The sequence below is a fragment of the Columba livia genome, chromosome 2, assembly GCF_036013475.1.
Source record: "Columba livia isolate bColLiv1 breed racing homer chromosome 2, bColLiv1.pat.W.v2, whole genome shotgun sequence".
NCBI lineage: Eukaryota > Metazoa > Chordata > Aves > Columbiformes > Columbidae > Columba > Columba livia.
The window spans coordinates 12,373,820-12,387,183 of record NC_088603.1 but is presented as its reverse complement, the minus strand read 5'-3'; the positions used below and the strand labels follow the sequence as shown (position 1 = coordinate 12,387,183).

Genomic DNA, 13,364 nt, shown 5'->3' with positions numbered 1-13,364 from the left:
TGGTGTCCTATTAGCTTTTCCAGTAAATGGTGGAAAAAAAAAAAATCTAGTTTAGATGAGACTTGGGTTGTCCTGTCATGGTTAATTTTGTGTAGAAACAGCCTGAAAGAGCTTACTGGGACCTGTTTTCAGCATTTCAAAGCACTTATCCTGGCATATGTATTGATGCTGCAGCACTATCCAGACAAATTAGTCCTCCAAATTGCAGAATTTGGAGCTGAAGAAAGTAAGCAACCTGCTCAGGAGGTTACAATTCTGCTGTTCCTCTTGGCAGCCACTGAAAGGAGATGAGCAGAAAAGAACTGCGATAAAAAGTAAATGGCACTTTCCTGCAAAGCTAATCAGTTCTGTTTGAGAGCGGAGGGCTGTGCCAACTGCAAATCAATGCACTAAATCACTTTCGTTCTTGTGCGAGTCCTGCCACCATGGCAGCTGCTAACAAGGGAATAAAGAAAACTGTTATTGGATATTTAGTAGACTTTTTAAGTGCTTGTGTAAAAGAAGATATTTAATTTAATGCAAAGTTATAAATGTAATTGGAGTTTATGGATGTGGTAGTAGGAAGAGAAGAATAAGATTCCTCTTCTTTCTGCACAAAGAGCTGTTTTATGTTCCCAGACCATCCTTATCAAACTCTACCTGCAGTGTTAAAGAGCAGCTTTGCTATTGGATTTTACCACTTCACCAGTTTATTAAGGGGTAAACACTGAGATAATAAAATGTCTGATATTTCACACAGAACAATAAATACTTCCTTTAGGATGAAATTAATGTACTCTAATGCTGCAGGATATATTGACTAAGTCTTCACTGATTATAAAGAAAGCCTACAGTGACAGCTCCAGATGTGGATATGTACAAAAGCATGCTTAGATTTAGTCGGACAATCCCACTTAAAACAACAACTGCACTCAATGGATTTATTCAATGATGTGTTACTATATTTTTTTTTTCTATTCCTTTCCAAATAATTCCCAAATTATATTCTTGTCCCTAGCTGTGACTGAGACCCTTTCTGACCTTCTGACCCTTTCTGTGACCAGTCTCTGGGAGTTTGCAGTAATATTATGAAATTGCTCATGAGAAGGTGGAAGTTTTCCTAGAGAGCTCTCTTTCTGCAGTATTTTCAGAACTCTCTTAGCCTAAAATACAGGACTAACATCCCTGAACTCCCAGTTCGAATCACTGTTGCACACGCAGAACAACCCAACTTTGTCATCATTTAAATCATCAATTGTAACTGTGCAGTGAAATGCTTGATATAAAATACCCACAGGCAAGCAGCAGACTGCCTTCTCTTTAATTACATCAATCCTCAGTCACCCCAAAGCAATGCCATCCTTGGAAGTACTAACTCTGACAGGTAGTACTTCTGGGAATGCCATAAAAATGCCAGCAAAGCAGCAATGGCAGAGAAAATAAGCTGCCTCATCTTTGGAGAATTATTGGACTGTACTAACATTCAAGGGTACAATGTCAGCACAATGCAGGAGGAATTAGATGCATAGCCCCTATTATTATTGTTGATGGGAGTCAGGTGTCAAGTTTCCTTTGCATCACCCTGAAAACTTCACCTTCTTTATAAAGCTTCAGCCAACTTTTCCTTTGTCACTACTCTTAATTGAGGGATAGATTCAAAGCCATTTGTCTTGTGATTGAATAAAGACTGAAAAGGTAAAAAGAAAATACTAAAAAAGTAGCAATGATGAACCTGCAGCTTTCAGACTCGGTGCAAGCTGTGATGGAAAGCTTAATAAATATTAAAGTTCATTCTTTAACAGGCGAAATTGGAGTATTTGCTTTGTAGTAAATGGTACTGTAATACCAGCCACACCTGGGACAGCCCCAGGGCAGCCCTTAACTCCTTTTAGTTGTCTCAGCTCCCACAAGGTGAAATGGGAACTTAAGTGTCTAAATACTTGAATAACTGGCTCAATTAGCAGACCTGACTTCTGTCAGTAGCATCTTGTCTGAGAGAACCTTGTAAATCTCAGGCCTCTTACATCACTTGGAGTTAATTATTTGCTCTCAGTAAGAACACGTATCTCAGCAAAAGCATTCCTAAATTGTAATAGTAGTGCCTTTAACGTTCTGCCCACAGACAGATTGGCTAACACAAGACTGCCTCATGTTATAAAGGATAGATCAGGGCAGGATTCAGGTTAAATATGCATTATTATGGAAGTACAAGAGAGAGAGGTCATACTTGGCTGGCTTACAGTTGATGAACAGAGAGCAGATTAAACAAAGCCTTTCACCACTAATTGCTGGCTGGACCTTTCTGATACAGGCCATTCATTTCCTAATGTTTAAGCAGGTATTCAGTTTGGGAAAGGAGGGGGTTGCAGCTCAAAGGGGAATGCTCACAGGCTCACTGGCAGTGTCTGTCCTCAGCTGGGGCCATGTCATATTGGTCTCTTCATGGCTTATGAAGAGGAGATGAGCATCTGTATCTGTATGTGCATTTGTAGGCATTACTGCAGGCTGGGGAATGATATCTTGGAACAACTAAAAGAGCAGTTTGCATGAGGTGAAGCACATCATTATGCCCATGTTAGGTGATCAACACATTATACAGTGAAATCATCATCTTGTAAAGTATAAAAGAAATACCTGTTCATTTATACTTCACCAATACAAACATCTTCTTATAGTTCTCCAGTGTAATAACTCCTAATGGTTGCAGTTCTTTAAGTGCCCTCAGTGTGAGCTCTGTGAGCATAAAGCAGTCCTGATCCCTCCTTCAGTAACAGACAATCCTGCTTGTTCCCCAAATCTGTGTGAAGATCAAAGACTGAAACAGTGTCAAGAAAATCTGTCCACAGCAAAGCCTTCTTGCTGGGGCTAAGTTGCTCAGGGAAGCAGGACTTCTCCCTCTGCACTACGTAAGCCAGCGCCCACCACCGATAACACCCACCAGATCACAGCTCAAGACCTCCTGGCAAGGTGGATTCCCAAGGCAGGGTAGAAATCACCTCTCCTAATTTTAGACATCTACAAATTAGTCTTTTAGTCCAAATCAATAGTCTGTGTCCCCAGTAAAATGAATAGGCACCTTCTGAGATGGTTTTATTGTACTTGTCTCAGAAGGCATTTATCTGTACAAATCCATGCCGATGCCTCCTCTAAGAAGGTGAAGTGAGACCCTCCTTGGGTTGTTAAGCCCCTCAAAGCTGCCTAGGTAATGACTGAACTTGGAGTCTTCGAGTTCAGATAACTGAAATTTGGTTTAACAGCTCAGCCCCACCTTAAACTTTATGTACCCAAGTGGACTTCTGGTTTCAGAAAGTGGTAAAACCTTCCGAAATCAGGTAGGACAGCACAGAGCTTTGCATCTTCTGCACGCACAGTCCTGAGATGCAGTTGATAATAATGCCTTTATATGTGGCTACTTTGATTCCCTGGACCTCAGCTCTGCTGGTTCCAGGTATCCTTTTAAATACCTTTGCTAACTTCAGTGCTCTTACTTTGTCATAAACCGCTCATGTTTCACATGGTCATAGTTCAATTAATAGGTTTAAATTACTGGTGGGCAAACCAAAATAGGGCATTTTCATTTAGTAGTTTTCTGACCCATCTTAGCTAAGTCTCCTTAGGTAGTGCAGGCTTGTATATAGACAGAGCCTGATAAGAAATCAGCCTGTTCACCTTAACACCAACCAAACTAGTTTCCCATGTGACTGAAGAAGCCCTTCGGTTTGCCTTAAATGCATAGACAGATTCTCTTGGATAATACTGTTTGACATGCAGCTGGCATACAATCAAATAGTCATAGGTAGTGTTAAACTTGCAGATTTATTATGTGCTTTATAAATCTACTGGCCATTTTTACAGTCACCATTGCAAGACTTAGGCACACAGAGCTGAGCACTGATATTTCTTATGCAATCATTCTCTCTTGTACTTCTCCTGTTTCCTAAAGTGATAACATCCAATAAAGACGAGGGGAAAAAAGAGGGCGAAAAATGCTACCACAGTTCATAGAATGCAAAATAAAAATATTTCCAATATTACTGTTCAAATAACATAATAAGTTTATGAAGACGTGTTGTTTACACTGTCATCTCCAAGGCACAGCCGGATCGCTTAGAAAATACATAATATAGTCCACTCCACAGGCAGACAGAGATGCATATAAACCGATAACTCAAGACTTTTTATCTCTATGTGTCCTCAAGCAAGGCATCAAGAGAGAAAAACACTCTGAAACAAAATTAAATAGTTTTATATTTAATTTTCCTGGTCTGAACTAGATTTCAGATTGATTTCTGTGAAATCTAATAGAGAACAACACACAGACACATTGCCTTTCTTATAAAGAAATTCATCAACCACCTTGCGTTTTTACTGACTTTACTTTTTACTAGAAGTAATAAGAAACTAACATTTCACAACACAACATGTTTTATTCTGTAAATGGTGTTTCACGGTAAGAGCTTGGAATGGGCTGTTATGGAGCACTGAAGTACAACCCCTGAGATTTGTCTACTCAAACACCTATTTACATTCTTATGGTGAAAATGCACCTAAAATCCACTACCTGTATTCTGGGAAAGGAGGAGAAGAGAGCTGCAGGACGTGCCACTGTGGAAAGAAATAATGTCCAAAATGCTGCTTACACTGGCTATGGCCCATTATGTGATCAATTAAACATATCCCAGAGGAAATATCCTGTATCTCAAATGATATTGGATGGATCCATACAAATCACATACATGGCTTTATTGTTCGTGCTTTCTGCTTCCAAAGTGATAAAAGTTATTTTGACCTCAAAGTGAATGAGTGTGGCTGTGTGCAGAGGCTCTGGTGGGATACAGGGCTGCAGAGTGGCCAGAGCACAGGGCATGAACCTGCCACTGCATGTTAGGGATTGGGTTGTCACTGGCAAAACATTTCACATCACTTCCCCAAACGCTTTCCAAGGGTAGCAGTTTAGGGTCAGTAAACAGCCAGAACAAGTTGCACAGAGGTAAAAGGATTAGTCCAGTTGCTAGCCCCCTGTGCTACCTGATGTTTCACATTCAGTGTTCTCTTCAGTATCATAATACCATAAACTGTTATTGCTATTTAATATAACATCATTTAGAATAAAGGAATCATAGAACAGTTTATGTTGGAATGGACCTTTAAAGGCTACTTAGTCCAACCCCCTTCCCATGAGCAGGGTCGTCTTCACCCAGATCAGGTTGCTCAGAGCCCCATCCAGCCTGGCCTGGGATGCCTCCAGGGATGAGGCATCCACCACCTCTCTGGGCAACCTGGGCCAGGGTTTCACCATGCTCAGTGTAAAAAATTTTTTCCTTATATCTAGTCTGAATCTGCCCTCTTTTAATTTAAAACCATCACCCCTTGTCCTATTGCAACAGGCCCTTTGAAAAAGTTTGTCCCCATCTTTCTCATAGGTTCCTTTTAAGCACTGAAGTGCTGCAATAAGGTCTCCCTGGAGCCTTCTCTTCTCCAGGCTGAATGACCCCAGCTCTCTCAGCTTTTCTTCATAGGAGAGGTGTTCCATCCCTGTGATCATTCTTGTGGTTTCCTCTGGACCCTCCCTAACATGTTTGTGTCTTTTTCTGTACTGAAAGCTCCAGAGCTGGACACAGGACTCCAGGTGGGGTCTCAACAGAGCAAAGTAGAGGGGCAGAATCCCCTCTTTTGACCTCCTGGGCATGCTACTTTTGATGCAACCCAAGATAGGATTTGCCTTCTGATTTGCAAGCACACATTGCTGGCTCATATCCAGCTTTTCATTCCCCAGTACCCTCAAGTCCTACTCCCCAGGGCCACTCTCAATCCCTTCATCCCCCAGTCTGTACGGATATCAGGGGCTGCATCAACCCATCTGTAGGACCTTGCACTAGGTCTCATTGAACCTCATGAGGTTCGCATGTGCCCACTTTTTGAGCTTGTCCAGGTCCCTCTGGGTGGCATTGCACCCCTTGGATGTCTCGACTGCACCACTCAGCTTGGTGTCATTTGCAAACTTGCTGAGAGTACACTTGATCCAACTGTCTATGTCATTGATGAAGATATTAAATAGTACTGGTCCCAGTAAGGACCCCTGAGGTACAGTACTTGCCATTGATCTCCATCTGAACATTGAGAAGCTGACCACTAACCTCTGGATGTGAGCATCCAGCCAGTTCCTCATCCACTGAACAGTCAACGCATCAAATTCATATCCCTCCAATTCAGAGAGAGGGATGTTGTGGCAGACCATGTCAAAGGCCTTACAGAAGTCCAGATAGACATGCATTGGTGTACAGAATCAATTTCAGACCTCTTGCCTTTCACAAAGATCCCATTTTGCTAAGCACAGAAGAATAGTGCAGAAAGATATTCTCTGCCCAAAGAACTAGATAAATAAGTGATGAAGGCAACAAGTAGATCTAGTTACAGCAGACCTCTGCACTTGGCAGGCCACAGCTGACTTCCATACAAGGCACTGGGGCAGGTGCTTTTGTGCCTGGGTGCTGAACAGCTCATTGCCCTGTTTCAGAGGGAGACTTCATGGCCCTGGGTTCACAGCTCTAACTCAAAGCACAACCTGTCTCGTGCAGCTGAAAACATTTTTCCTGAAACACTGACTATCCAAATGTTTTCCTGTTTTGTCTTCCTCTTGGATATTAGACAACAAAAATGTGTTCTGGTATTTCTTCTCTTCATTTCAGGTCCCTGCTGAAGCAAAGAAAAAAACAGAAGTAATGCTGAACATTTACTTTTTTTTAAAATCCTAAATTAATTAATCTGACTATTCCCTTGTCTTCCTGCTTTTAACGGAAATCTTCCAGGCAAAAATCTGATTTAACCAGAGGTTTTTTCTCTCAGTATATTCCTTTGCTGCCTCCAAGAAAAGCTTTGCTTACAATTCCCATGGGGGCTGGGGTGGGATATCACTGCAAATGCCTTGGATTGAAAACCAATTATAAAAAGCAGATCTTTAGTAACTGTCCACCTCAGAGGATACACTCTCAAGGGTGCTAAGCAGCTTATCTATAGACAGGAACAGTTCCACATATTTTAACTCCTCAGTATCCTCCGGTACCCAGGCTCTTTTTCCCTCCTTGGGCTGCTCAGTTAGATATGCTGCTCCAGTTGTGTTGACTGACGGCTTTCAAGAGCTCATGATGCCAGTGAGTCTTCACCTTCAGGCGTCCCAGTGTAGGAGTGAGAGAACAAAATGCAAACCAAGGAGGAATGAGCATGTGTTAATAGTGCCTTGCAAATATATGCAGGCTTGAATTTATCCTGTGCAATGCAAGACACCAAGCTGGAGCTCCTGCACCAGGCACACAGTCATGTCAAAGCCACTGTTTTGTCTGTAGAGAAACATCAGCCCTCTGAAGGTGTTTAGGGCAGCCATGCTTCTCACTTAAACACCACAGCTAGAGAGGATGGACAGAGACCATCCTCCCAGCCCCACTGATACCATGGTGGTCATTCACAGGTGCCCCAGTACAGCTTTGTCAGAGTGGGGGTAAAAGAGCATCATACCAAGCCTTCCAGCTTGCCTGAGAGGCAAAAAGCATTTGGGTGATGATGCTGCAGCCCTGCATACTCAGTAAATCACGGCTCAGTGGCTGGTTCTCCAATTCAGCTGCAAAGGCTGATTCTGACACCAAGCAAGTAAATCCCTATCTGGAAACTGGCTGCTTAAACTCAATGATGCAGCATGGTAGCTGTACAAGCCATAATTTAGAAGGCTGTGAGCTCTTCTCAGTAAGTGCTGTGGTTTAAAGATATTGCTATTTTCCCCACAAATTTGCCATATTTTTCTTTTGTGTAAAGAATCCCCTCATCCTGTCAATCACTGTCAGCCCAAGCCTGAGCTGACTAAGATATGAGAAGGAAGACAGAGAATCATCTCCTGATATGCAGTCTTTCCCCCCCCCCTCCCCTTTCAAAAAAAATCAAGGCTAACATAACTGTAAAAATATAACTATTTGAATAGCTGCAAATAGTTTTAGATAAATAAAAACAAAGCTTTTTCAAGAGGTTTTGCACCGACTTGACACTATTGCATCACAACTGACCCTTCTTGAGCAATTTCATACCATGCAAACCAAACTAATTACTTAGGACTGCATTGTGGTTTTGAAATAATACTATTAAAGAAACCTCTGACAAATAAAGTAGCTTATGGTAATCAATTAGAATATGAGAATGAAATTAATTCAGTAAAACATTGCTAATGCTGATCTGGCAAACCATTGGTAGCCATCTGTCTAATCCTTCTTGTTTTCAGAAGTTGCATTTTAAAAAAATAATTATTAATATTGCTCATTAGCTGCCAAGCAAAAGAGCATGTCACAAGCTTCTGCTCAGAGATTAGCTAATATTAGTAAAAAATACTCACTTTTCAAAGTTTGAGCTAGAACCTGCTGCATGATCTCATGGCCAGGACAAGTTTTTCTAGTGCTTTTTACAGGGATCGGAGAGACTGGAAGGGATGGGCCCAAGGACAGGCACAACACCCTGCAGATGCCAACTGTTCCTACAGCCCTTCAGCAACAACAGCTTCTCAGCCTCCCCACTAGACAATCTATTCCAGTACTGCACTATCCTTACTGTTAGGAAGGGGTTTTTTTAATGTCCAATGTGAATTTTCCATGGTGTAATTTAAGTCCATTACTTCTAGTTGAGTTAATGCACATGGAATACAGTTTGCTTCTTTCTTCTGTGCAGCAGCTTTTTATGTGTTTGAAGACTGTTGTTATGACCTCACTCAGTCTGCTGTTCTCAAAGCTAAACAATTTGTCCAACATGTATAAGGCCTGATTTTTAAAAGTGTTGAGCTCCTGCCATTCCCATTGCTTTTATTCAGGTGATTGAGAGTGAAAGAACTTCAGTATGTCTGATGATCAAGCCGTATTGTCTGATGCCGTTTAAATACTGATAGGCATGAAGGGCACAAATGCTGTTTATAGCTGTGTATGGGTACCCTTGTCTTCACAATAAAAGCGTATTTATGGGACCCATGACCGGTTTTCTGACTGCACCCACAGGGCAAGAGCAACTTCACAAAAAGAGCAGATTTTAGTGGAAATGTGGCTGCCTTATATGCCAGGCTTTGCTGAATCATTTGAACTAAATCATCTTCTGATCTTCATGCAAAACATATCTTGGCTGATTTTTTTTTTAATTTGTTTAAATGATTTATATGGCTACTGTCAAAACAGTGTTAATGATTATTTTTAATGACTTGCTGTTGTGGGAAAATATATACTTAGAAGCATGGATTCAAATCCTTTTCCATTCAAAACAGCGAAGGGTGAGGTTTCTTCCTATAATGGTCTTCTCATCAGGAGAAATCGTGATTTTTGTGCTTAGACTACTGAAGCAGAGTTCCATTTGGCATCACTTGGAAGGGTTTGGTTTTTTTTTATAGTGGATACACAAGAAAATATGATGCTATTGTCTTGAAGTAGTGTTCCAGGGTGGCTAGAAATAAATCCCAGTATACGTGCTCTTTGTCTCTCAATTTCCATTGTAAATACAGCTTCCTTTGTGTCTGCATAGGCCCTCATGAAATCGCTCCTTCGTGTCATCAGAGGCTTGTGGTACAATCGTAATGCAAGCAATAATAGCTCCTTGTATTGGTTCTCATAAATATAGGGTTATGTACTCTGTCTTTCTGGAGAAAACAGTTTTTGAAACGCCTTGTTTTCTCCTCTTAGACTCTCTATCATAGCCTTGAAAAATAATTTTCTCAGATAAATACAGATAACATTTACAAGTGTAAAGTAAAAAAATAGCCACTCTGATTTTGGGCTACCTGACATTGTTTTGGGGGGAAAAAAAAAATCGTAGTAGGAGAAGAGAGTGAGACCAAAAAAGGAAGCTTAAAAGGTATTTCTCTGATAAATTGTATGACTTTTTTGTATACAGCCGTGTCCTTTGTTCTTATTCATAAGATTTCATCAAGCTGTTGGAAATAAGACTAATTGTGATGGACATTAAAATATACAGGGACCATAATGTACGAATACACAACTCTCCTAATCTTGTTCTGAAACGGTAAACAAAAATAGCTCTGAATTTCACCATTGACAATAAAGCTGAATTAGTGTCCTATGGTACATATATGGTATTAGGCCATAACACGCAAAAGACGGAAGTACACAATCATACCAATAAGTTTTATACCTAGAAAGATTGTTTCTCTGCAAACACCTACATTTAATTATCTTGTTATCTATCTTCCCCTCCTCCATAGACTCAGTAATTCATCTGTGCTACATGCACACTACAGCTCTTCTCTTCTTATATTGCTCACTCGAAACATTGCCCTCCTCCTACTTCCAGATGCATGCTAAATCTTCCATTGCTCAACCAATGGATTTAAATATTCAATTCTAATGTTTATTGTCTGTATTGATTGAAGGATGTCCTGTTACTGGGGCCTGCCTGAGTTTGGTTGACACGAATCCATCCATTGCTGCTCTAAGAATGCAGTAAATTTTACAGGCCATCCCATTTCTCGGCCACACAAAGCAAAAGCATGAGCAAAGTCTTTGGGGACAGGTGGGAAACAGTAACAATGAAAGCTTAACATGGCTTAAGGGTCCACTAAGGCAAAAGGAGAAACAATTTGACAAATTTTAAATCCACACTGTAAATATGGCCAGTTGCAAAATGGGTTGAGCTGAAAGATATATCATAGAATATTCCTTTACCTAATAATAGTGTAGCATAAAACCACATGGGTCTACTTTTTGATTGGTGGTAGGAGTAGGCATTAGCGACCTCAGCAGGAAAGCATGTGTCTTCATTGCTTGGTTAATGGATTCACTCTCTACAAGAGATAAATACATTTTCTCAGTGAAGAAGCTTTAAGTATGGGTACAATATCCAGTGTCTTGAGGGTTAGTTGTGAAGGTCTGACAGCCATCAGTGTCAGGCACAGGCAGAGCACAACTCAGCTCCCTGCATCTCAATATCCAGACACAACAGTCATTGCTGGTGCTAAAGCCAAGGGCTGCCCTGATCCTACGTCTATCATCTGAAGCATTCCCCTTTCCAAATGTAGCCTTTGGATTCAGTCCCAAAAGCCTACGCTTTTTTTTCGCATCAACCAAAGAAACTAGTTGACAAAGTCAGGAGTGAATAACAGCCTTTATCCTGATCACAACCCAACGATAGTGTCATACAGAGATAACACATTTCTCAGTGAACAACACCTTAGCAAAAAGTGTCAAAGTATTCGCTTGGGAAAAATCTTTTGGCTAAAGCATTCAGAAGTAGCTTCATTCTCCTGGTTTGTGACATAACTACAATCCCTTAATGAAATCGCAATTGAAGAAGGTTAATTTATACTCTAATTACGTGTTGGTCTGGGCTGAAAGGTTTCTGGACGGAAAAAGGTTTTCTTCAGGCAGTCTTTTATTCTGCTTATTATATTTACTTAACAAAAAGCCATCAGCTTTTACCATGATTTCTCATAATAGAATTGAGCTGTAGTTTTACCTAGCTAAGGGCAAACATCTGCAGTCATTTTTGATAGATTCTGATAATGGTCTTTAACAAGAGCCAGGATTATTTGCAAATGTAGGAAGAACCAATCTGAAAAGCCGACAAATGTGCTGCTGAAGATGTTTAGTTGCTCTTCGGCTGAAATGCCTGTCAGACCAGTGATAGATTAGCAGCCAGGTAGTTTCGGGAAATTCAGAGAAAGAAAGTCGCCATGGAAATAATTTTTCCTGTGCCACCTGAAAGGAGACATTCTTGGTTTGGTTTTAATGCCTCTACCACAGGATGAAAGCCCAGCATTGTCCACAAAGTGCAGGATTCAGAGCATTTCACCTAACTGAGGCTTTCTAAACAGAGTAGTACTTTAGGAAAGCAACAAAGTCCTTTAAAGCTATGAATCACCTTTTAAGATGTATTTCTGTTTATTCTGCTACCTAAAGTAGACACTCTGGTAATCCTGCTCCCCAGCAAAGCACTCATAGTTTGTCAGGAAGAGTTCAGCCTAAACAAAGGAAATGGCAAACTGAATAAAGTAGTTAACAAACTAAATAAAGCAATATATCCCCATTTCTGGTGTTTGTGTTATCAGCAGCTTTTCTCTATAAATAAATCCTGAGACAAATATAGAAATCAGTATCAGTTCCCATTTTGCTGAAACTGCCCTGGTATCTAATGCAGAAGTTGATCATATCACTGGAAGTAAATGTCTGTGTCATCTGCAGGACAAACAGAAACAACAAGTAGAAGAAACTTCACTCAAAATAAAGGAGGCTGAGGGGAGACCTCACTCTCTACAACTGCCTGAAAGGAGGTTGCAGCATGGAGGGGGTTGGTCTCTTCTCCCAAGTAGCAAGTGATAGGACAAGATGAAATGGCCTCAAGTTTCACCAGGAAATGTTCAGATTGGATATTAGGAAAAAATTCTTCACAGAAAGGGTGGTCAGGCATTGGAACAGGCTGCCCAGGGAAGTGGTGGAGTCACCATCCCTGGAGATGCTTGAAAGACATGTGGATGAGGTTCTTAGAGACATGGTTTAGAGATGGACGTGGCAGTGTTAGATTAATGGTTGGACTCAAATATATTAAAGGTCTTTTCCAACCAAAACAATTCTACGATTCTGTTATATTGATGTGAATAAGAAGGTTTTCATGTAGGATACATATTGTTTAGATAATAGATTCCTGTGCGTACAATAAAGGTTTTGCAAAAACTATTTCTAGAATACATTGTAGTCTCTTGTACCATCAACACTTGAGCTTTCTCTGAGACTTCTAGTTCAGCCTCTGTCAGGGAGAGGAAACAAGAGGAGGTGAGATGATGGTCTCATCTGTCAGAGCAGTTCTCATGTCCGTCCTCCCACAGCTGACAGCCTCCCCCATTCCCAGCTGGACCAGCTCAAGCCTCCCACATTCCCAGCTCTGCAGTGCTCAGGCACCATTGCTGGAAAGCACAGCCAAGGATCACTACATGGGGCAGAAACCAGGAGGGATGTGCTTCTGGTATTTGTACATGCCAGGTGAAATAAATGCATTGCAGTACTGTGAATTTTGGTCGGGCTATACAGTCAAAAAAAAAAAAAAGGAAGTGAATTTGCCAAGATGTTTTCACTGGACAAAAAGTGTAGAGTAGTTCAGAATGCACTGACAAAATACTGATTTCGTATATTTCTTTTTTTCTGTTTTCTTCTAGAAAAAGTAAGCATACTGTCAACCTTCATAGCACCCTTCAAGTACCTGAGTCCTGGTACAACCACCATGGAGGATGAAGACAGTTTAAGTAAGCAGACTCTTTTCTTTACAGGCAGATGAATGATAAAGTTTAAAGATAAAAAGCTCTGCAGTGTAGGGACAACTGTGAAAAGGAGGTGGATTTTCAAATATTGGCTGGCCATAAGGCC

At 40.9% G+C, this 13,364-nt stretch overlaps 1 protein-coding gene across 2 annotated transcripts in view; it reads left to right on the top strand.

Annotated features, from left to right (window-relative positions):
• The window catches only part of ADARB2 (adenosine deaminase RNA specific B2 (inactive)), a 315,094-nt gene that overhangs the window by 187,266 nt on the left and 114,464 nt on the right, over window positions 1-13,364 (top strand). For both annotated transcript variants that reach the window (XM_065050500.1, XM_013367407.3), the window contains exon 2: window positions 13,157-13,243. In XM_065050500.1, the coding sequence (XP_064906572.1) occupies window positions 13,157-13,243 (87 nt within the window). The remainder of the gene's footprint in view (window positions 1-13,156; window positions 13,244-13,364) is intronic.